This window comes from Giraffa tippelskirchi, chromosome 2 (genome assembly GCF_054371585.1).
Source record: "Giraffa tippelskirchi isolate mGirTip1 chromosome 2, T2T-mGirTip1v1.2.pri, whole genome shotgun sequence".
NCBI lineage: Eukaryota > Metazoa > Chordata > Mammalia > Artiodactyla > Giraffidae > Giraffa > Giraffa tippelskirchi.
This window is the reverse complement of record NC_137276.1, coordinates 160,856,937-160,882,525: the sequence shown is the minus strand read 5'-3', so window position 1 is coordinate 160,882,525 and position 25,589 is coordinate 160,856,937. Positions and strand designations below refer to the sequence as shown.

At 39.2% G+C, this 25,589-nt stretch overlaps 2 protein-coding genes across 2 annotated transcripts in view; one reads left to right on the top strand and one right to left on the bottom strand.

Moving 5' to 3' along the window:
• Positions 1 to 5,966, top strand: part of ATP13A5 (ATPase 13A5) — a 123,850-nt gene extending 117,884 nt beyond the window's left edge. The window contains exon 30 of the mRNA XM_081573656.1: positions 5,715 to 5,966. Within this exon, the coding sequence (XP_081429782.1) occupies positions 5,715 to 5,720 (6 nt within the window). The 3' untranslated portion in view covers positions 5,721 to 5,966. The remainder of the gene's footprint in view (positions 1 to 5,714) is intronic.
• Positions 5,967 to 6,261: 295 nt separating this feature from the next.
• PLAAT1 (phospholipase A and acyltransferase 1) lies at positions 6,262 to 25,532 on the bottom strand. Its single transcript, XM_081537619.1, is given in 5 exon segments — positions 6,262 to 6,513; positions 13,028 to 13,296; positions 18,365 to 18,500; positions 19,108 to 19,247; positions 25,374 to 25,532. Coding segments are annotated over 4 exon segments (570 nt in total). The 5' UTR covers positions 19,171 to 19,247; positions 25,374 to 25,532; the 3' UTR covers positions 6,262 to 6,411.
• Between the last annotated feature and the right edge of the window lie 57 nt (positions 25,533 to 25,589).

The window sequence follows — 25,589 nt, the reverse complement described above, 5'->3', positions numbered from 1 at the left end:
TGGTTGGATCTCCTTGCAGCCCAAGGGACTCTCAAGAGTCTTCTCCAACACCACAGTTCTAAAGCATCAATTCTTTGGTGCTCAGCTTTCTTTATAGTCCAACTCAATTCCATACATGACCACTGGAAAAACCATAGCCTTGACTAGCCGGACCTTTGTTGACTAAGTAATGTCTCTGCTTTTTAATATGCTGTCCAGGTTGGTCATAACTTTCCTTCCAAGGAGTAAGCGTCTTTTAATTTCACGGCTGCAATCACCATCTGCAGTGATTTTGGAGCCCAGAAAAATAAAGTCAGCCGCTGTTTCCACTGTTTCCCCATCTATTTCCCACGAAGTGATGGGACCAGATGCCATGATCTTAGTTTTATGAATGTTGAGCTTTAAGCCAACTTTTCACTCTCCTCTTTCACTTTCATCAAGAGGCTCTTTAGTTCTTCTTCACTTTCTGCCATAAGGGTGGTGTCCTCTGCATATCTGAGGTTATTGATATTTCTCCCAGCAATCTTGATTCTAGCTTGTGCTTCTTCCAGCCCAGTGTTTCTTATGATGTACTCCGCATATAACTTAAATAAGCAGGGTGACAATATACAGCCTTGATGTACTCCTTTTCCTATTTGGAACCAGTCTGTTGTTTCATGTCCAGTTCTAACTGTTGCTTCCTGACCTGCGTACAGGTTTCTCAAGAGACAGGTCAGGTGGTCTGGTATTCCCATCTCTTTCAGAATTTTCCACAGTTTATTGTGATCCACACAGTCAAAGACTTTGGCATAGTCAATAAAGCAGAAATAGATGTTTTTCTGGAACTCTCTTGCTTTTTCAATGATCTAGCAGATGTTGGCAATTTGAACTCTGGTTCCTCTGCCTTTTCTAAAACCAGCTTGAACATCTGGAAGTTCACGGTTCATGTATTGCTGAAGCCTGGCTCAGAGAATTTTTGAGCATTACTTTACTAGCATGTGAGATGAGTGTAATTGTGCGGTAGTTTGAGCATTCTCTGGCATTCCTTTTCTTTGGGATTGGAATGAAAAGTGACCTTTTCCAGTCCTGTGGCCACTGCTGAGTTTTCCAAATTTGCTGGCATATTGAGTGCAGCACTTTCACAGCATCAGCTTTCAGGATTTGAAATAGCTCAACTGGCGTTCCATCACCTCCACTAGCTTTGTTCGTAGTGATGCTTCCTAAGGCCCACGTGACTTCACATTCCAGGATGTCTGGTTCTAGGTGAGTGATCACACCATCATGATTATCTGGGTCGTGAAGATCGTTTTTGTACAGTTCTTCTGTGTATTCTTGCCACCTCTTCTTAATATTTTCTGCTTCTGTTAGGTCCCTACCATTTCTGTCCTTTATCGAGCCCATGTTTGCATGAAATGTTCCTTTGGTATCTCTAATTTTCTTGAAGAGACCTCTAGCCTTTCCCATTCTATTGTTTTCCTCTATTTCTTTGCATTGATCACTGAAGAAGGCTTTCTTAACTCTCCTTGCTATTCTTTGGAACTCTGCATTCAAATAGGTATATCTTTCCTTTTCTCCTTTGTTTTTTGCTTCCCTTCTTTTCACAGCTATTTGGAAGGCCTCTTCAGACAGCCATTTTGCCTTTTTGCATTTCTTTTTCTTGGGGATGGTCTTGATTTCTGTCTCCTGTACAATGTCACGAACCTCCATCGATAGTTCATCAGGCACTCTGTCTATCAGATCTAGTCCCTTAAATCTATTTCTCACTTCCACTGTATATTCATTCATTCAACAAACCATTACTTGATGCCATCTTTGTAGCAAGGAGCAAGTAACAGTGATTTTTTTTTTCTTTTCTTGATTTTGAGTACATTATTTTGCTATTTCATTCTGGCAGTAAAGTAATTCTAAGTGACTCTCCTGCCAGAATTGAACTAGGAAATCTGTGGAAATGAAAGACTGTGAGCTTTTGGCAGATTTCTATGAACACAAGCTCACTCAGTTCTCAAGGAAATGAACCCAGGAAGCTGCTAGGCTTCATAGGGCTGCAAGGAGAAGTGGCCACTGAGCATAAATAATAAGCACATTTAGAGGAGGCCTGGGGGAACAGGGTAGCAATGAGCAACCTGGCTGCCAGGGAAAATAGGTGATGGTTTGATTGTCTTTTCCACCTGATTTTCCAGGATGCCATCCTTCAAAATCGAGCACTCTGGCTATTGATCAAGAAAGAATTTGGAATCTATTCTAAAAGTCAATATAGGATCTGGCAAAGAAAACTGGCAAAAGATCCAACCTGGCCTCCTACAAACAGGACAGATTATTCAGGCGATGGCAGAAATGGATTCTACATCAACCAAGGCTATGAAAGCTCTGAACAGATTCCAAAAGAAAAACTTAATTTGGGAGGCCAAACCACAGAACATTTCTGGACCAGATTGTAATCAGAATTGTTAAACAGCATCCTCCTTTTACCAGAATCTAAAACACTGTAGAGAGGTGATAATAGTCTACCCTTTTATTTTCTTCCTCCATCTGAAGATTCAAAGTGCATTTCTCAGTGCATTGAACCTTACAACAAAGGACTTTACTTATGTTTATTTTGACCTCATCCTCTATCATTAAGAAAAATAATGCATTTTCTAAAGTATCACTTTTTTTCCTAACAAATTTTATTCACAATGCATAGCATTGATCTGCTTCAAATGCACAGCTCTTTATGGTAGTAAAATTAATAGTAAGGACATCAATAGAAGAAAGAAAAATTAAAGGAGAGTTTAATTTTGTATAATTCACCAATATATTTTTATTTTCATCTACTGAAATAAAGGAATCTATATATTAAAAAAAGCTTCTCTCAATAACTTGTCACACATTTACTTAATCTTATATTCACTTGCAAAGAACATCTATGCATGTATCTTTTCTCCAGGTCACAGAATTCTTCTTTTTCGTTCTTTATATGGTTTTTAATAGAGAGACAAGAATTGAAATTTACTTCAGAAAATTCACCCCTGTTGTTAAGTGTGGAAGTGGAGAAAGATGGAGGTGTCTGATAATTGTTTATAATCTTGGCTTGGGCACAGCTTAGCAAACTCTACTGAAATTGGCATCTCCCAAAGTATATTGCTTTGGGGCTAGTGAGCTAGAGGTTCCAGATTAGATCACAAAAATAATGAAACTATTAAAATGTACTTTTCACTCTTAAGAAGTGTGGTACCTTTATTTGCTTTTTATTACTGACAAAGAAAAATCTCAAGTTCTAGCTCTAAAAGTTGGCCCAGACTCATCATTGCTAATCTGAAAAAAAGCAATCCTAGGGAAGGAACCCATAATGTTTTTATCTACAGCATGATAATTCTCAGAATATTTAACAACCTTAAGTTCCATTTCATCTTTTCATAATCTAAATTAATTATTAGATGCACATTAAGGACCACAAGAAAGGATACATCCTTTACAAATACGTTCTGCACATTATTACCTTTAACATATATCAACCTCACTGTGACCTTGAGAGGATATTTATTCCTAGTGAACATTTTAAATTACCTACTACATTTTCCTTGTAACTATAAATCTAACTTTGCTAATTAAACGGATCTTTAATGGGTCATAGGCAATTAGCTAACCAGTCCCATTCCATGAGTGTCAATTACATGCCTAATACTGTGATATATGAATTCAATCATGTCTTTACAATTATAAGATCTTTAGGATTGAAGAATGTCTCAACATTTTAGCAATTCTTTGCTGTAAATAGTACCATACACTTTGTTACACAAGCCAGCAGCATAAATGCAGATTCCTATGAAAACAAGCATTTTATATTTTATTTGCTTTTTAACCTTTTCTTGGATGCACAGCTCTTGGAGAGTGGTAATTTTTAAATGTGTCTAATTTAGTGGATACCAATAAAAGAACAAAATATCAAAAATATTTTTAGCTAAAGATTAAGAAATATGTCAACCTAAAATATACGGCAGCTCAGGTTCCTTGAGCTGACATATCTCTATTTAGTAATTTGACTTTTAGAATGAGAGGATTCATTTGATACTCTAGTATATCTAGATAGAATAAAATATTTTTTAATCTTTTTTCAATAAATGTTTAGCTTCTCTCAGTTTCTTCAACATCTATTAGGTATCTGATAGGTGATATCTTTATTTCACACATCTTTTTGAAGATGGTGATGGGACATGATAAACTTGGTCTCTACACTAGACTTTGATTTAACCTAGTCTAATACACTAAAAATACACTCAGAGGAATGTTTACTAGTCTTGGAAAAAGATGTTCGATAAAAGCACAATGAACATGGTCACATATAAATGGACAGGCTGAAGCTGCCCATCACCAAGAATGGCCATTGTGGGGGCAAACTGATGACTAACTTTGTGTGCTTACCCTTAAGGCTGAGCATTACTAGAGCCCTGAACACTACTTGTAAAAAAATGAATCCATGAATTTAATTTAAAAGTGCATTTGTGATAATCATTCAGTATTGCTAAGATTGTCTTCTGGAGTGGGCATGTCCAGAGTTATCCAGAAGAAGTTTGATTTAAGGATTCTCAAAATATCCTCTGTGTTGTCAATTCCATTCCCTCTGTCATAGGTAGTGTGGTAATTCCACCACACCCAGGTCTCCTGTTCAAGGCTAAGCTTTGTCCTCTGCAGTCATCTTTACTAAAAAGTAAGCATATCCTGGGGGATGTAACACATAAAGCTGCTGCCAATTCCGCCCAGACTTAACAATACTAGGAAAGAGCCCGTTTGTTTCTTTTGTAGTGTTACTGTTACTTGAGAGTAGGACATAATAGGAATAAGAAATTGAATTTAGAATAAAAATGAAAGGATAATTTTGGACCATTCTATCAGATAGAAGACACTTACTGTTCTCAGAGGAACAGGGGAGGAAGAGAGAGTTTGGGGGTTTATCTGGAAACAGAATTGGTGCCATAAGAAAGGGAAGGGATTAGTCAGGGAACAGGAAGAAAGATAGGGTCTCTATGAGCCCTGTTGGAAGCACATGACCCTTTCTGTTATCATTGTTCTTAATCCTACAATTAGATTGCAAAGACTTTCTGGCCCAGGAGTAAAATCAAATCAGTTTACTAAGTCAAAGACTTTGAGGCAGCTGTTTTGTTACCTTTATCTACCATATTTTTGTTTCCCTCCCTGCACCACAACACCCCATATTTACCTAAACTTTTCCTTTATTTAATGCCATGCTTTTAGCTGTGATATAATAAAGATGTCACTAACTAGCAATGTGGTTTGTAGGGTAATGTTATAATATATGATATAATCCCAGGACAGAGACTGTCATCCATTTTTCACCATCTGCTACCAACAAGAATTCCACTGGAAAGGTAATACCTTTTTTTAGTAAAAAGTAGTTTTTTCATCCAACACATAATCAATAAAATGCAAGAATAAAATCATGAGTCTCTCCCTGATGGAAAAAGTAAAAGCGTTAGTCACTCAGTCATGTCCAACTCTTTGGGATCCCATGGACTGTAGCCCACCAGGTTCCTCCATCCATGGAATTCTCCAGGCAAAAATACTGAAGTAGGTAGCCATTCCATTCTCCAGGGGATCTTCCCAACCCAGGGATCGAACCCAACTCTCCTGTATTGCAGACAGCTGCTTTACAGTCTGAGCTACACTCCTTGACTTCTAGTAAAGCCATAAAAAGTAATATAGGATATTGTTTTCTAAATATGGCACCTTAAACCTATGTTTAATGATGTCTTATTCAGGTTTAAAGGGCCAAACTCTTCAAATACTTCAAAATCCAAAGGGAACAATGGAACTCTGTAGAAGCAACAGCCCATTCCTGCTTGTCACATACTCCTGACAAAGGAGTTGCTTCCAGGGAAATCATTGGATCTGAAATTCTGGAACCAAGAGCTCCTTCTCCCATTCACCTCCTGCTCACACCTACACAGGGGCAAGGAGATGAGTATCCACTCTCAGATGGTTTATTAATAAAAGATTCTTAAGCTGCCTAACCAAATGCTTTATTTCTAAATTTCTTCTCTCACCATAAAAGGAATGTGAATTTTGATTCCAATCCAAACAATTAAGGGTTTTTAACATTTTTTTCGGTCACATATAAAAGCTTCTTAATCCCTATGGCAAAATAGTTACCCTCAGGGGAAAGAAAACCAATATTTATAGAAGAAAAAGGATAAATGATGATGTGATATTAAGATCTGCTGCTGGTTCATTCAAAAGGCCACTGCTTCTTGTTCAAGCTACCACATGAATCTACACTACTAAGGGAGAAAAATTTCCACGGCTCAATGATGAGATAATGCCAGTAAGCAATTTATTAAAGAGTCTGCCATCCATCACTGGAATTTGGAACAATAATGATGCATTGAAAATAAGTATTTGTCCCAGGTTACTTTTCCTCCTCACACATTCCTTCAGCTCCAATATCTCTTCAGTAAATTAATAGAATTTTGCTCTTAGTCTTTTTGGAAACAAGCCCAGGAAGGAGAAGGCACCAGCAGCAGCTGTCACAAACCCAATGGTACTTATTGCTCGGCTGGCCTAGAAGGAAAAAGGAATCAAAAACACATCTTACTCTAAAAGCATCTTGGTATCCTAAACCTCAGCTTTAGCTTGTTTTCTAAATCAGAGACTCATTTTAATGTACAATGGATGAACTTAAAACTGAATACAAAATTAAAATTTTATATGAAGATGAAATAAATTTATAATTATTATAATTATGACAAAGATATAAATACACATAGGTATGTAGTCCTATTTTTATAGCCTCTAACATTTTATAAACTTATTATGCCACAATTCCTAATAATCATCATGGTACACCTGGACAGTACAGTATTACTGTTTTATACAATTTGAGAAGTTAAAAGTGATTTGCCCAAGAGAGGTAATAGCACCAGGGTGTTTAGATATAGTTTAGTCTTGAACCATGTGTTCTCCCCCTATACAACTCCTACTCCTAAGCACATAGTCATTTGGCTGGGTCTATACCAAGGTGAATAGTGTGTGTGTGTGTATGTGTGTGTATTGGTCGAGGGAGTGTAGACAAGATAAGAAAGCAGGAGTACTCTTTCAAGAAGTCTATTAAAAAGATGACAGCATTTGGATGGACATGTGTGTGTGCGTGTGTGTGTGTTCCCTGGCTTAAAATTGTTAGGAAAATAATTCAGGAATGTGATCAGAGCTGAATACCATACACTCTTACTCGGTAGATACGCTTTCTATTCCAATAAACAAACTTCAAGATAAGTCAATACTAATGTTAACTATTATGCCAAAAATTAATTTCTCATGTAGACAAACAAAAATAAATCACTCTCAAGTTCAATAGTCCATAAAGGAGTTCAGACATTTATAGCTTTAAGGGTATTAATCACCATCATGATGAGGGAACTGATGAATATTCATGGTTGCATGGCACTCAACCAATATTACCTTCCATCTACAAGGGTTTGAGTGCAATTTTATGACCCAAAGGTCACATTCAGATACTTCAGTGTCATCAGGTATTTGGAAAGCAAGAGTTGTTTTCTAAGAGTTAAGAATCAGGCTTTCAAATAAAGCAAAACATTTTTCCTAAACGACTCTGGGGACCAGACCAAATGCTGAAAAACCTGACCCAGCTAACAATGGAGCATGCCCTAACCCACAGCCCTCCACCACGGAGCCTGCCACCCCCACATGCAACATAATGCTCCCTCCCTAACTGAGGCTTCCCTGCGGGGAACAGGCAGCAAGGGCTCTGGCCAGGAAAGCAGCACAAAGGTAAGAGTATTCACTTCATTACACCATCCTGTGGTCTGTAGGGACATGGCCTATAATTGTAACTCTCTGCTCTGCCACCATCCCTAGCTGCCAGGGAGAATGACATTGGCAAACAACTGAAAAATCCTGTTATAGTTTACAACTCTAATTTTACGTATTTGGTTGGTTGGTTATTTCTTTTATTTGTAATTCTTAATTAGTTGCTACCTAAATTGTTTCCAAGCAGAATTCACTGTAGCAGAGAACCACCCACATAACACACAGGGAGCAAAAATGGGGTGGGAGATACAAGACACCTGGCAGAATTCCAAAACGGGGCAGAATCAATAATCAGACAGGGATCAACGATTGCAAACTGGAAAAGTGGCAGGCAGTGAAAAAACTGGAAGGTGTAATTGGTGTCTGTAAACAGAGGTGTCAAATGGCAGCAGGGGACAGCCCTGGGAAAACCTGCAGGATCCTGTAGGGGGAGGGGGACAGCTAGATGCAGTCCTAACTCACTGGATGTCTTTCAGCCACTAGAAACAGAACACGTGAGAGAAATTTCATACATCTAAGAGAACTGGGGAGACGACAGACAACTCAATCCTAAATCAAAATTCCCTGAGACTGCACAGGCAAGATACAATAATAATAAACCACTTCCAGTGTGCACTTCCCCAAATCCCAAACACTTATTTATTTCAAGTTGCATTCTAAATGGAAAAATCCCACATAAGTTGGACAATCCCTTAGAGTTTTGTGTAACAGGATCGATCTGCAAGATTAAAAAATCCCAGGATGTCTGTGGTGAACCAGCATGAACAAGAACTTTTACTTCATAACTGATTTAGAATTATCAGATCATCAAATCCTATCCTGCACACTTTGTCCTATATAGGGCTTTCAGGTGTGTGTGGGGGATGGGGGGCAGGCATGACAAAGACCTCATTCTGAGGATCTATATGTGCCCAGTGAAATGTTAGCTACAACTGAAGCAGCTGGGTCACAGACAACTACAGTGGTTATCAAAAATCTCTCTTCCCCCAAGACTCTAAGGCTACAGTGCTGCAATGAAGCACAGTCAGGGTGTACTGTGTGTCAGCTTGTACAGGCACATTCAAGGGCACTGCCATTGTTCACAAAGACAGACATATTTTAGTAACTTGTTTAGACTCTAACAGTAAGAAATGTTGATTTTAGGAATTTATAAAAATAAAGACAAGCCACAGGCTGGAAGAAAACATTTGCAAAAGACATATTTGATAAAGGACTGTTTTCCAAAATATGCTAAGAACTCTTAAAACTCAAAAATATCAAAACAAGTAAGCAACCCCATTAAAAATGGGCAAAAGAGTTCAAGACACATCACCAAATATGATATGTAAATAGCAAATAATATATGAAAAGATGGCCAACATCATACATATTTAAGGAATTGCAAATTAAAACAATGGTGATATCACTATGTACCTATCAGAATGGCTGACCTCCAAAACACTGACAATGCCAAATGCTAAAGAAGATGTGGAGCAACAGGAACTCTCATTCATTACCGGTGGGAATTCAAAATAGTACAGCCACTTTGGAAGCTAGCTTGGCAGTGGTTTTTTCTTTTTTTTGTTCTTTTAACAAAACTAAACATACTCTTACCATATGATCTGGCAATCATAATCTTTGGTGTTTATCCAAATGAGTCAAAAATTTACATCCACAAAAAAGCTGCACACAAATGTTTCTAGCAACTTTATTCATAATCACCACAACTTGGAAGCAATCAAGTTATCCTTCAGTAGGTCAGTGGATAAATAAACTGTAGTGTGTCCAGAAAATGGAATATTATTCAGCGATAAACAGAAATGAGCAATCAAACTGTCTAATGAAATGACATGGGAGAATTTTAAGTGCATTTTGCTTTGTATGATTTCAACTATATGACATTCTGGGAAAGATAAAACACAGGGCAGTAAAAAAAAAAATTAGTGATTATCAGAGGTTTATGGAGAGGGAGGAATGAATGATAGGCAAAGTATAGAGATTTTCAGGGCTGGGAAACTATTCTTTATGATATTGTAATGATGGATACATGTCATTATATATTTGTCAAAACCCAAAGAATGTACAACACAGAGTGGACCCTAATGTTAACTATTCGAGGAGAGGAAAATTCTTTTCTTTACCCATCTTAAGTTCTCAGCTGAGGCTCTGTAATAAAAGACAAATTAACAAGAGGAAAATGGACAGAAGTTGATTAACATGCACATCTCATACACTCATGGGAGAAATTCAGGGAAGAAGAGGTGGCTTAGAATTCAGACTTATAGAGCATCTTCACCAAAGAAAAATAAATTTGTAGAGAAGTGAGGGGAAAGTGGTTCCTCTTCCAAGGGCAACAACCTGTGGGAAGGTAGGAAACTAATGGTAGATAGCAGTCTGTAAGTAGTTAAGTAGATTCCTCTAGTGCCCTCTCCAGGCTGCTAAGGGTCTTACGTTAAACATGGGTTGTCCCAGATAATTACCTTTTATCCTTCCTGGTAGAGTGGGGAGGGGGGACACCCTTAGAAAATTTGTCCTACTTTTAGAAAAATAGGGGGAGAGCAGGGAGCTTTTTTTCTTTCTGCTCCTACTTAATTGCTTCTCAATTGCTCAAAATAATCCTTATGCCAAAGTAAAATATTTGGGGTGGTATACTCTGGTTTCCTTCAGTATGAACTCTGGTTGATAATGATGTATCAATGTTGGCTCATCTTTTATAACAAATAATCCACACTGCTATGTGATGCTAAAAGTGGGGAAGGATATGTGTGTGTGTGTGTAGGGGTGGGGGGTAAAGAATATGTGGGAATTCTGTACATACTTCCAGTTCAATGTTGCTGTGAACTAAAACTCTAAAAAGCAAAGTCCATTAATTTTTTCAAAAAATACAGAAAAGTACAAAGAAGAAAAGGATAGGACCCACAATCCTTCCACCTTTCTTTTTATCATTTACCGTTTTTTGTTTAATTGGGAACTAGATGGGGAAACAGTGGAAACAGTGAGAGACTTTATTTGGTGGGCTCCAAAATCACTGCAGATGGTGACTGCAGCCAAGAAATTAAAAGATGCTTACTCCTTGGAAGGAAAGTATGACCAACCTAGACAGCATATTAAAAAGCAGAGACATTACTTTGCCAACAAAGGTCCGTCTAGTCAAGGCTATGGTTTTTCCAGTAGTCATGTATGGATGTGAGAGTTGGACTATAAAGAAGGCTGAGCGCCGAAGAATTGATGCTTTTGAACGGTGGCATTGGAGAAGACTCTTGAGAGTCTCTTGGACTGCAAGGAGATCCAACTAGTCCATCCTAAAGGAGATCAGTCCTGGGTGTTCATTGGAAGGACTGATGTTGAAGCTGAAACTCCAATACTTTGGCCATCTGATGTGAAGAGCTGACTCATCTGAAAAGACCCTGATGCTGGGAAAGATTGAGGGCAGGAAGAAAAGGGGATGGCAGAGGATAGGATGGTTTGATGGCATCACCGACTCAATGGACATGAGTTTGGGTAGGCTCTGGGAGTTGGTGATGGACAGGAAGGCATGGCATGCTTCAGCTCATGGGGTCGCAAAGAGTTAGACACGATTGAGCGACTGAACTGAACTGAACTGAACTAGAAATACACAGCCATTTCCCAAGGAAACTGTTCCATGCTCAAGATCCCTGAGCCTTAAAGGGACCCCAGAAACAAATCTAATATTAGCTATTATTAGTGCTAATACTATTATTGATAGTAATAATTCAAATGCTGCAGTTTCTGTTAGATCAACAGAATATTACTGAAGAGGATCAACAAAGACCTATAAAATTGCTAAAATAAAAAGTAATATCGATGGAAGTATATATTTTATTGGGATGAATAATATTTAATAGAACATGCTAAGAGACTTTAAAAATCTCTTACAATCTATGAAACAACTTTGTTTGATAGATTAGGAAACTGTAAACATGTCCAAAGTTATCCAGCTCAGAAGTGGTGAAGATGGGGTTCTAGCTCAGATCAGCAGAATTCCAAAGCTCAGATGTGTCTTTAAGGCTGTTACTACACCCATCAGAACCTGCTAGAGAAGAGTTATACTAGTTCTCGAAAAATAGTTACTTTTTCATGGATCTTGATCTGGGTATGAAAGGTGAAAAGACAATAGAGTACAAGTGAGAGTCAGAGCAAAAAGAGACATGTAATATCTTTTGATTTAGCCACATTTTAAAAAATTGCTGATTGAGTACTGTAGATAACTTTATCATTAACAAACTTTATTTCCTAGCTATACCACTACTTTTCAATGCAAAAATGAGCAGATATTTATGTCTGTATCCTCTGTGTTTTGGCTCAGAAACAATTTATTGCTACATGTGTATAGTTCATTATAGTAATGCATTTCCTAGTAAAAATAAATTTCCAATTAAATTATTTAATAAAAACAAATGTATCCTTTCATTTTGTTCTATTTTCCATTCTTCCAAGCTTTCATGAGCAGAGTTATAATTTCAATCCTTAGAATAGACATTTATACAACAGATCCACCATTTCAAGATACTGGGAGCCTTTATATATTCATTTTAATAAATCTTTGGGTTAAAATATCAATGATGCAATTGAATTGGTGGGAAGGTAAGTAGGGAAAGGACAACTGAATCAAACTTGCTTTCAGTGAGGAATCTGCTACACTACCGAACAGTGGTGGTAAATAACAAAACTATAAGCTACTTTAAAAATAAAGTCAATTAATCCACTAAAAAATCATCCAAAAGCTCAATGAATCAAAGGATCCACTTAAAAGCACAACATTTCTTTGAAATTAGTGTTGCAAGGAAATTGAAGACATTCACAAATCCACGGTATCAGTTAGCCTCTTTCAGTTAATGGAAAAGAATCTCAGTACTACCATCTATGTTTTTGACAAAGGAACTCCCACTCAAAAAAATCAACATTCTTTTCAATATATATAGTTACTGATTTAACTGCTATATGGTAGGGTAATGAAAATTTAAAAAAAACACTGAAGGACGGGGGCATTAAGACAGACAAAAAGCCATGGTCTTGACTCTGTTTTAAGTTCCTTCTAGCCCCGGATTCATGACACAAAATGTTCTAGTCTGTTTGGTCATGAAGTTTCTGAGTGACTTTGGGTAACTCAATTCCCTTCTTTGTCCTTCAGTGTTCTCATATATTCTTGTTCTTTTCCATTTGTTTGAGGCCTGAAAACTTGATCAACATCGGGTAGTTATTATCTTCCCAATGTAAGAAACTTTTATTTCTCCTAAAGAAAACTCACCTGCTCTGAAACTCCTTCTCCATATCGAAGCAAAGTCACAAAATGCTCACAGTTGTTGACAAGTATGTCATATTCCACCTCTTGCCCAATAACAAACTCTGACCGTTGGATAACTTCTTCAACAGGGAGAGGGGGGTATGTATCATCATATTTATTGTTTATTCTGTATGTGTCTTTTCCAACAACATCCTTCAAAAGTTGCATCTTCACCAGGGCCTTTCTGCTGAATACAGACTTGGCACTTGTAAACGATGCGGACATGCCATCCTCTATAAGGAGAATTCTGATTAGCAAAACACAGTGATCCAGCCCAGTGAACTCCAGTGCCATCCTAACTTATCCTCAAACCAGAAACCACTTAATCTTACTAACCATAAAAACTCATTCTCTAATTTATCAATAACACTTATTCAATACTGTAAGAGTGAGAATACAAGAAAACTTTGAAAATTTGTATCTCCCCATCGGGCTTCCCTGGTGGCTCAGCAGTAAAGAATCTGCCTGTCAATGCAGGAGACATAAGAGATGAGGGCTCGATCCCTGGGTCGGGAAGATCCCCTGGAGCAGGGCATGGCAACCCACTCCAGTATTCTTGCCTGGGAAATCCCATGGACAGAGGAGCCTGGTGGGCTATAGTCCATGGGGTCGCAAAAGAGTCGGACACGACTGAGCGACTAAACAACAACAAATAGAACAAACTGGGTGTGAAAAATCTACTCATTCTTGAGGAATAAGTTCTCTATCAATTAGTATTATTATTAGGGATCTTGGTATATGTTTCTAAAATAGTACAGAGAAGATCATTGCCCCCTTTTTCTATAAAGCCCCTGTTTTTTGGCATTAGAACCCTTCTAAACTAGTATGCTTGGGCTTAGCGCAGAGTGTTAAGATTGATGGTCTTCTCTTATAAATAAGCTGCACTTTTTACAGCCACCTCTCTGCTTTTACACTTGTTCTTTTAATCAGGCTTTACTTTGAAATCTGCAGGGGACCCTAGGCATTTGACAGGGTCAGTTGGGATCAGCTAGGGCCCTGTCTTTGTTTCGCTAGTTCCTTTAGCCAAGAAACTAAGTCCTAAAACTAAACCTAATGCAGTAGGCACTATCCACTCTGTGTGGTCCTTCGCTGTGCTCCACCCACCTGTTACAATGCCCTGTGCCCCATAACTCCATCTTACTGCCTCTGTTGGTAGGCATTTGCCTAAACAGCCCCAAATCTCTGTATCCTGACTTGCCATGGTTGTCATCTGAGACTGGAAAAGTGATTCCTTAGTGTTCAGCTTTAAGGCCAGGCCCTAGGCCCTCTCTATCTGCCCAAAACTGCTATGAGAAAACCATGAGATGAAGAGTTGCTATATAACCAGTGTTTAGACACTTTTCCTTTCAGTAATGACTAAAAGCAAACTTTTTTTCCTACTCCTCTTTTTTTTCACTCCTTTGAACTCCTTTTCACTGGAGTAGCATTTTCAATTAATACCTTACATATTCCAAATTCTTAACACAGTACAAGTTCACAGAACATGTGTATCCTAGTTAGAATTACTCATCAACGAGTTTGAAGCAATCAATTTATTGATGACAAAATCAAAACTTAGAGAGAGAAACTGGCTTGTGGAACATCACACAAGTAGTTAACAGAAAGAGGAATTTAATTTCAGTCTACAGGATCAAAGCTCAGTGCTTGAACCACATTAGTATGGAGCTTAAGATGTGAAAAAAAGGAAACAGCGCAAAAGTCTCATATTGTTTTCTAAGTGTGAAAGCTGCAGAGATAATATAAAGAATTCCTTAGTATTAATCACTAGACTCTACAGAATGAATGGGAGAAGGCAATGGCAACCCACTCCAGTACTCTTGCCTGGAAAATCCCATGGACAGAGGAGCCTGGTAGGCTGCAGTCCATGGGGTCGCTAGGCGTCGGACACGACTGAGCGACTTCCCTTTTACTTTTCACTTTCATGCATTGGAGAAGGAAATGGCAACCCACTCCAGTGTTCTTGCCTGGAGAATCCCAGGGACAGGGGAGCCTGGTGGGCTGCCGTCTATGGGGTCGCACAGAGTCGGACACGACTGAAGCGACTTAGCAGCAGCAGCAGCTACAGAATGAATAGCTCTGTATCGTAAATGTCATTTTATTTGCCATTTCCGTTTCCAATATTTCAGAACAAGTGGCAAATAGCTCAAAATCTTGCAAAAATCACTTCATTAAAAGTTCTCAGAAGCTCTCAAGATAGTAAAACTTCGGCCTGTAAACACTTCTTTTAAAGGTATCTTGAGGGAAAAAATATTCTAGGCTATTTGTTATTTGCATACATTTTTCTTAATAGCTTGTACTTATTTCTAAACATGTAGAAAATATAGAAAAATACAGCATAAACACTAAATATAAATCACCTGCTACCCTACCAGAAATAACTATTATTATTTTAATGTATTTATACTGTCTTTATCACTTGCAAACACATGTACGTTTTGTATTAACATGTATGTGTGTATATATTATTTCTTTGCAAACTCGGTACCATATTACACATTGCATTTTTAATCTGTAATTTGCCAATAGTTATCATACAAGATCATCTTTCATGCAATTAAAGATATCTAGAAATGAATTTCAGCTGTTAAAGTGACCACTGTTTTAGTCTGCTTAGCACCTCATCCTACCACTACTTCTTTCTTTCTAGAAAAGACTCTGTCTAAGACAGTCATACTGTCCCATTCCTGGACATAGTGATGGTTCAGTAATGGACAGAGGACCCACACCAGACAATCAAGAGTCATCCTCCATGATTTTTCTAACTTCAGCAGACAGGGAGTATCTCTCTCCTGTGGGTCACAGCCTATAAGGATGTGAGCCTAAGGATGCCTACGGTCATCAGTTCAGCTTCTTAGACATAGCCTGGGAAAAGAAATAAAATATATACAAAAAGAATGCAGATGTGAGACAAAGAGTTTTGATAGTGTTTAAACTTCTAGATCCAGGTATCCCAGAGACTAGCATCATCTCCACCCTTCCTGTGGTTTCCTTCAGTGAAGCAGTGAATTTGCCTTTTGTCTAAACTAATTTGATTTATGTTACTTGCAACTAAAGTTCTACCAAACACAGAATCCTAATATCTGTGGCTAAATCATAATTAATTTAACCATTATCTTTTTAATCTTATTAATCCATTGTCTAATTTTTTTACCCACCATAAAAAATCAAGTTACTTATTTCTTTTCCCTATTTTTTTCCCATTGTCCTTTTTTTAAACCATTATAAATGAGATAGCAGTGAACACTCTCACACACAAATACTAAATAGGTTCTCTAAAAATATTTCCCCAGATTTGGAGAGGTAAAATTACAGGGTCAGAGCATGGAAACTCTTTTAAGACTCTTAATGTGCGTGCATGCCAAGTCACTTCAGTCATGTCCAACTCTGCAATCCCATGGACTGTAGCCCGCCAGGCTCCTCTGTCCATGGAATTCTCCAGGCAAGAAGACTGGAGTGGGTAGCCATGCTCTCCTTCACGGGATATTCCTGACCCAGGGATCAAACCCATGTCTCCTGCAGTTTCTGCATTGTAGACGGATTCTTTAACAGTCAGCCACCAAGGAAGCTCAAGACTCAACATATCTTGCTAAATTGTTTTGGGGAATGACTTTATCAACTTGTATTTCTATCAACAATATCCTGTGTTCATTTCATTATATCTTTATCAACACTGATTTTCATTTTTTAAAATTCTGCTAATGTGAGAGGCATAAAATCTATCATTTTATAATTCCTAGATGACTGAAAAGCTGAATGCTTTAAAAATGGGTATTGGAGTTTCATCTTCTATAAACTGCTTACAACCTTTTACCCATTTGTTTGTTGGGATTTGAGTATTTGCTGTTCCCTCAGACAAAGAAACTCTTGCCCCAAATATCACGTGCTGGGTTTCCTCACCTCTTTCAAGTTTTCTCAAATGTTAGTTTCTCATGAGATTTTCCTGACCAGCTAATTTCAAACTGCAGCAACTACAACTCCCCAGCACTTCCTATCCTGTTTCTATTTTCTCCATATCACTTATCTCTAACATCGCTTTGTGTATTCTGTTCACATTCCCTCTCTCAGGCTCTCTGTCTCCTCTCTCTCTGTCTCTCTCTCTCTCTGTCCACTAGAATGTAAGTTCCACTGTGGAGGGGTTGGCTTATGTATCCCTAGCATTTGAATAATATTTGGCCCATACAAGAAAAATCTATAAATAGATGTTAAGTGATTGAAATAATCTGTATTATATATGAAGACATTGACTCTTGTCACATTTGTGGCAAATATTTTCCCCAGTTGATTATTTACTTTTTAATTGTGTCTTTTTTTTAATCCATAAGTTTAAAATCCTAATGTTACTTGGCTTTTGTGATGTCTTCAATGCCACTTTAGCCTTACAATTGTTCATTGTTGTCCAGATGCTAACTCGTGTCCAGCGTTTTGGGACCCCATGGACTACAGCACACCAGCCTTCCCTGTCCTTCATTATCTTCCAGCATTTCATGTGATGTACTCTGCATATAAGTTAAATAAGCAGGGTGACAATATACAACCTTGACGTACTCCTTTCCCAGTTCTGAACCAGTACATTGTTCCATGTCCAGTTCGGACTACTGCTTCTTGACTTATACAGCATACAGGCTTCTCAGGAGACAGGTAAGGTGGTCTAGTATTCCCATTTCTTTAAGAATTTTCCACAGTTTGTTGCAGTCCACATAGTCAAAGGCTTTAGTGTAGTCAATGAAGCAGAAGTAGATGTTTTTCTGGAATTTCCTTGCTTTCTCTATGATCCAATGGATGTTGCCAATTTGATCTCTGGTTCCTCTGCCTTTTCTAAATCCAGCTTGAACATCTGGAAGTTCTTGGTTCACTTACTGCTAAAGCTTAGCTAGAAGGATTTTGAGCATAATCTTGCCAGCATGTGAAACTAGTGAATTGTATGGTAGTTTGAACACTCCTGGGCATTGCCCTTCTTTGGGATTGGAATGAAAACTTAATTTTTCCAGTCCTGTGGCCATTGCTGAGTTTTCCAAATTTGCCGGCATATTGAGTGCAGCACTTTCACAGTATCATCTTTTAGGATTTGAAAAAGCTCAGCTGGAATCCCATCACCTCCACTAGCTTTGTCCGTAGTAATGCTTCCTAAGGTCTACTTGACTTCACACTCCACAATGTTCTAGAATATCCTTCCATAAACCTAGATCAGCTGGATTTACCTACTTTCTACATTGTATTTATGGTTTATTTTATGATTTTGTTCATGATTACTTCTTGTAGCAAGAAAGCTAAAAATCTCCCAGGAACTTCAGAAAGCAAAACTTACCTAGATGTTGATAACATACCCATCACCCAAGTACAGTGCCCAATGTTGATAACCAGGACGAAACACTTCAATCAAATCCCCTGGCTGAGGACTGCCAGGATAGCTCAAACTAAAGCAATCATTAAATGCCATCTGCAATGACAAACACCAAGATCTAGCTGATATGACTTGCCAAAAGAAAATCAGTTCAAGGGTTCTATAGAAACGTAACAGTACAGACTTTATTGGGATTGCATTCCTTATTAAATATTTAGACTCACACCACTGTCCTTTGAATGATTCCAACACAGAATTATGTGTGCACATACAGGCAAGTGGAGAAAGAATTTGTCTGCTACTGCTTAATTTTCTACAGCAATGCTTCTCATACCGATTAACCCCAGGGCTCCTTTGTTATAATAAGCATTTCATAATTCTCTCTTTAAATCCAGAAATTCATGGATAATGTAATTTACCTATACACAAGATTTCAAAAATTAATATGATGCCCTATTTGGAATAGAAAGGGGAAGTAAATTTGTAATAATATCCGTTTTACTATGTAAATGCTCAGTTCATGAATACACAAAAATATAATAAAGCACTTATAATAAACATAATACAAGTCAGCGTTTAGAAGTAGAAGATCAGAGTCTTTCAGCCTTTCATATAGCAACCTAGTAAAATAAAAAAGAAGAGGTTTAGGTAGACACTAACATTCTGTGCAAAAAAAGCAAAAACCTTGTATTGCAAAACTTACTCTGTGTTTTAAGCAGACACAAGTCCCAGGCTCAGATGAGTGTCCAGTCTGATATCCAGGCATACTGTAGGACACAGGACCTTTCTTCCCTGTGTTGAACTGTGCTGTGCAGACCTAGGCACACTTGCCTCCACCTGAAACTATATACAATTCCCTGTGTCACTGTCCTTTGAAGTAAAAGTCTTTTGCTTTAGTCTCCCAGACCTCCTCTGAGTCTCAAGAAGCTGGCTCAAGAGTTAATGATGAGGTGTATGGCATAAACCAACACAACACTGTAAGGCAACTATCCTCCAACTAAAAATAAATTTAAATAAGTAAAGAAACAGTTGGCACATAACAAGTGGTATATATGTCTCAACTGTCTCAATTAAATAGCTAATCTTTGGGACATTCCCCACAAATACTCGTTATAATTTATATTCAAAAGAAGAGTTAATGAATTTAAAAGAAGAGTTAATGATTAGGAAATGTGAAAAGATAGAAAAAAAGAATAGCTGTTGAGTGGGGAAACTGGGAACAATTTAGACTATAAATCAGCCACATGGTAGAGTCACCAAATTCCCAGTTCCTTGAAGGATACAGATAAAGATCTGACACATTCCTAAATTGTTTTCACAGGTGAAAACTACTGACCTCAAGCATATAGACCCCCAAATGGTTGAAATCACAAGGTTAATCATCTTTGAAACTTCACATGGATACCATCCAATATAAGAATTGAGCATAAGCTGATCACACAGCCTGTGGCCCCCTCTCTCACCTTGTCTTTAAACACCCTTCTCTGAAAGCCATTGGGGAGTTCAGATCTTTTCAGCATGAACTGCCCATTCTTCTTGCTTGGCACCATGCAATGAATGCTATACTTTCCTTCACCACAACCCAGTCTCAGGAGATTGACTTTGCTGCATGTCAAGCAAGAGGACCCAAATCCAGGTTCAGCAACATACCCACTAAATATCAGCAAATGCCCCTTGTTACTGTGACAACCACAAACACCCTCCAGATTTCCACCACTCCTCAACTGTCCTGATTACTGTCTGATTCTTCATTTTTGAATCCTAAAACAGTGCAAAGTAGTTGAGGCAGAAAGGAGACAATTTTGAAGTTTGGGGGGTTCATCATATTGATGTGTATGTCTGAAAATTCTCAGTTTGGTGACTTTTTTCCTTTGAAGACAGTATTTTTAAGAAAGAAGACATAACTCTCTGATGGGTGATTTTTATGGAACATTACATTTCCTATGTATAGCACTGAAGCAGAATGACTCAGTAAAAGGAAGTTATGTACATTCATTGATAACCAAAAGGGGATTTCATGCTATATCCATGTTGAACATCTAATTGACAACAGAGTATTCCTCGGCATCTCTCACTCTAATGTAGATACTCATTTACAAAATAAACCCCAGTGCCAGAAAGGGAAACTTTCAAATCATCTAAATTATAATTATAATAGCATAGGCAAAGGACTTGGGAATACAGACTATTATTTCCTTGGCACGCTAAAAGTCTTTTTTACAACAATTAATATTGGGAGGGTGTTTTCCCAAGTATTTGTATGCCATCTGTTGAAAACTTCAATCATCACCCTGTCACAGAAATGAGGCCAAATGCAAGCTGTCCATCTGTTGAAAAACAACTATTAAAACAACTTTATGGAAACCGTTAAGTCTAACCACCCTCTCAAATATGTTTGAGTCTTATTAAAATGGCAGTTCAAAATTTGGCCACATGGGCACTAAAAGGAAAAACAGATACTATACTATGATATAAACAAACACATTTCCCATGAATAGGAAGCAGCAAGCACACACAGCTGCCTGTTAGCATTCAGAGACCTAGCCAAGCTTACAATAATAACCACCATTTGAACAGAAAGTACTTTGCAGTGTAACATGTTTTTTTTTTCAAGTGCACTATCTCAATTAACCCTAATTAATTTTTTAAAAAATCTACCATGATTTGAGTTTATTATGTTATTATCCCATTTTACAGCTAAAATGATAGTAGTAAATGCCAATTTCTGAAAAATACTCACTGAAATCCTGGAATGTGAAGTCAAGTGGGCCTTAGAAACCATCACTACGAACAAAGCTAGTGGAGGTGATGGAATTCCAATTGAACTATTTCAAATCCTGAAAGATGATGCTGTGAAAGTGCTGCATTCAATATGCCAGCAAATTTGGAAAACTCAGCAGTGGCCACAGGACTGGAAAAGGTCACTTTTCATTCCAATCCCAAAGAAAGGCAATGCCAAAGAATGCTCAAACTAACACACAATTGCACTCATCTCACATGCTAGTAAAGTAATGCTCAAAATTCTCCAAGCCAGGCTTCAGCAATACGTGAACCGTGAACTTCCAGATGTTCAAGCTGGATTTAGAAAAGGCAGAGGAACCAGAGATCAAACTGCCAACATCCGCTGGATCATAAAAAAAGCAAGAGAGTTCTAGAAAAACATCTATTTCTGCTTTATTGACTATGCCAAAGCCTTTGACTGTATGGACCACAACAAACTGTGGAAAATTCTGAAAGAGATGGCAATACCAGACCACCTGACCTGCCTCTTGAGGAACCTGTATGAAGGTCAGGAAGCAACAGTTAGAACTGGATATGGACAACAGACTGGTTCCAAATAGGAAAAGGAGTACGTCAAGGCTGTATATTGTCACCCTGCTCAAAACTGGTAACAATCTAGATGATCTTCCATGGGTGAACAGGAAACAATTTGTGGCGCATCCACAACATGGAACATTACTAAGGAATAAAAAGCAACAAACTGCTGATTAATGCAACAACATAACCAGGATGAATCTCCAGAGAACTGTGCTGAGTGAAAAAAGCCAATGATACAACATGTTATATATATAATTCCATCTATATACAACATCCTTGACATGACCAAATTATAAAAATAGAGAATGAACAATGGTTGCCAGGGGTTAACAAAGTGGTAAAAAGGAAGTGAGTGTGGCTATAAAAGGCAACATATGAGAGATGCTAGAGGTGGTGGCACTTTTCACTTTCCTGCATTGGAGAAGGAAGGATTCTCCAGTGTTCTTGCCTGGAGAATCCCAGGGACGGGGAAGCCTGGTGGGCTGCCGTCTGTGGGGTCGCACAGAGTCGGACACGACTGAAGCGACTTAGTAGTAGAGGTGGTGGAATACTCTGCCTCTCCATGTGGTCCATGTCAATAACTTGTATGTGATACTGCAGTGTGGTTTTGCAGGAAGTTGCCACTGGGAAAAAGCAGGCAATGGTACAAGGGATCTCTCTGCATTATTTCTTACAACTGCATGTGAATCTACAGTTACCTCAAAATAAAAATCTTTAATAGAAAAAGAAAAATCACTGTATTTTTTCCCACAGAGCATAGAAGAGGATCAATATGTGGAAATTACACTGAGACAGCTTTTAGCTGTATATGAGGAAAATTCTTACATTGAAGGTGATCTAACAATGAAATGGAGGACCTGGTACAGATAGCAGTTCCTGTCACTGAGGATCTTTAAACACAGTCACAGTCAATAAAAAGGTTTCCATGGAAGGTGGGGAAGATGGTGGTAGGGTAAGGAGGCCTTCCAAGTTCTCTTTGATCTCCAGTGTTCATCTCACTCTATTTCCCAGGAACTGTGCAATCCTCAAACCAACACCACAAAGCAGATATAATTATTTCCCCCGTTTTAAAGATGAGGAACATGACATTCACAGCAGTTCAGGGACTCATACAAAGTCACACAGTGGGAAAGGGCGGAACCCACATCTGGACTTAGATTAGCCTACGCCTAGGTCAGGTTCTTCTTCATCCTTAACTGCTTGTCCCCATGTGCGCTATGTCTCCTCCCTTACTGACCTTTGAGACTGGGTGACATCTGTGTCCTGATGATTACCATCACCTTTTTACAGATGAGGAAACAGAGACTCATATGATTTAAGTATCAGAACTAAAGTCACACAGATAGTGACAGAACTATAATTCAGCCCCAAGTCTCTTTTTCCAGACTGCATGCTCCTTCCTTACATCACTGATTAACATCATTAACCAAAGGAACTGCTACAAAACAACATTTCATCTTTCCCGTCTCCTCAAATATCCATCAGATAAAGAAGCTGCAAAAGCATACAGAATGTGTATTTCACAAGACAACATAGGAAGGTTTTAAACATTCATACATGGAACCAGTGAGTAATTGGAAGTGGAGCCTTAGGGAACCCTTGCTCTTCTGTAGGGGAGGTGTCAAGATGAGAAGGTTCTAGATGCATTTAGAAGGTTCCAAACTCATACCTTAGAGAAATGGTTAAAACCTGTCTGCTTGAATAATTTTATTTCCATGGCCATCCACCCATTTCATTCAAGCGCAAGTATGTCATGTTGTGCTTCTGAAACATAGTAATTTGGAACCAATTAAAGATACATTTTTAAGTCCTCTGCTGAAAGCTGTGTGTGTCACCTTTAAGGTAAAAATACTTCATTTTAACAGTTCATCTGCACAGAACTGTTTGACTAGTTTATAATAAAGAGTGACAAGAAAGTAAGTCTGTAATCTTTGTGTAAGACATTTCCTCTTTCAACTGCCAAAACAAGCTGCCCTGTTTATAGCTCCCTGTTGGTCCCCGGGGATACATCAAAAGAAATCACAGCCCCCTGCACAGAGAGGGACAGGCTGATTAAGTGCTGCTCGTGTCCATGGAGCCACCTGTGCTACAAGAATACTAAGAGCACTTTTTCACAAACTACTCCCAAGGACGCTATCAGCAGTCTGAAACACGATCACGGCCTATCCTTACAGTCCAAAAGTCTCCCAATTCAATTTGGACCCTTTCCCACTCCAGCAGCACATTTCATCCATAGACCTGCCACACTGAAATGGTTCCACGAATCTCCCTGTTCCCAGATTGGCTACTTCACAGACTCTCAGAGCTGCAAGGATTGTTGGTCCAACATCCTCTCCCTACAGCTGAGGGTTCCACCTCCCAGTCTGACGAACCTTCCTCAGCCACTGCCCTGGAACCCCTCCATGGATTCTCGTGTTGAGTCTGCATCTCACTCCGTCTGTAATCTTGGTCTCCTTATTCATCCCTACGTTCTAAGCAAACCAGACCATTATTCCTCACTCTCACCTGGAGTTACATCGCTAATAACGAAATTTCTACTTGGCATTCGTTGATCATTTCCAAATGACCCACTCTTAAAGGTCCAGATCAGATGCCACCTCCTCCCCAGGGTCTTCCTCCACTCAGCCAGAACTGACTGTGTGCTTCCAAGTTACCACTGCTCCTTTCTCTAACACCCACTATGTTTCCTACACTTGCATCACTTATTGGTGTCTAGGGGATTTTCTGCTCCACGGAGAGGGCCGGTTCCTCTACACCTTCAGTTTGCTGCAGAGTTTATCTGGCACAAATAACTACCCAGAATGTTTAATAAATGAAGGAATGAGGATCCCAAGCTCAGGGAGAAGAGAATGGCTGGGCTTTTCCAGCACATAAATTACGTTAACAGTCCTGAATTCCAAAGTGATATCACTATTGGTTGTTCCAGAGCCTAACATAGTATAATAATAAAGGTTTATACTATAACTCATTTCCATGAGGATCTGATGCTGGAAAAGAATGAAGGCAGGAGGACAAGGGGACAACAGAGGACGAGATGGTTGGATGGCATCACCAATTCAATGGACGTGAGTTTCAGCAAGCTCTGGGAGATGGTGAAGGACAGGGAAGCCTGGCATACATGGGGTTGCAAAGAGTCTGAGAGACTGAACAACAACAGCAGCAATGATAAAGAACTCGCCTGTCAATGGAGGAGACATAAAGTGATGCGGGTTCCATCCCTGGGTCCGGAAGATCCCCTGGAGGAGGTCATGGCAACCCACTCCAGTGTTCTTGCCTGGAGAATCCCTTAGACAGAGGAGCCTGGCAGGCTACAGTCCATAGTGTCGCAAAGAGTCGGCTACAACTGGAGCGATTTACCACCCCCCTGCGCACCCCCCCCCACACACACACACAAGGGATAGAGGCCTTGGTAAGCAAGACAAGGTATCCAGTCCCTGTTCTGCCATTTGATAGCTGTGTGATTTGGGAAAGCGACTCTCTCTTTCCCTGTGGACTCTTAAAAAAAAAAAGATGTGGGTGAAATTACATGCTCTCCACTGGTTCTTGGGGCTCTCGTCTGACAGTAGGTTCAGCAAGGCTGTCTGGGGGCCTAGCAGTCTTCCCTCCCCATCCCCAGCACACCTCACCCCGCCGCCGGCTTGGTGTCCTCACCAGTGACGGCTGCGAGGGTCCTGGGGTCGCGCCGGCCTCACCGCTGCTGCCCCTCCCGCTAACGGCCGGGGATTACTCCATCTGGGGGGAGGTCAAGGCGGCAGTGGCCGCCTACCGGTAACCAGGAAGGCCTTCGGCGCCAACGCCACCCTGCCGCGCGGAGACGTCCCGGCGCCCCGACGCTGCCGCGTACGCACGCTCGCCGCTCTCCCACCC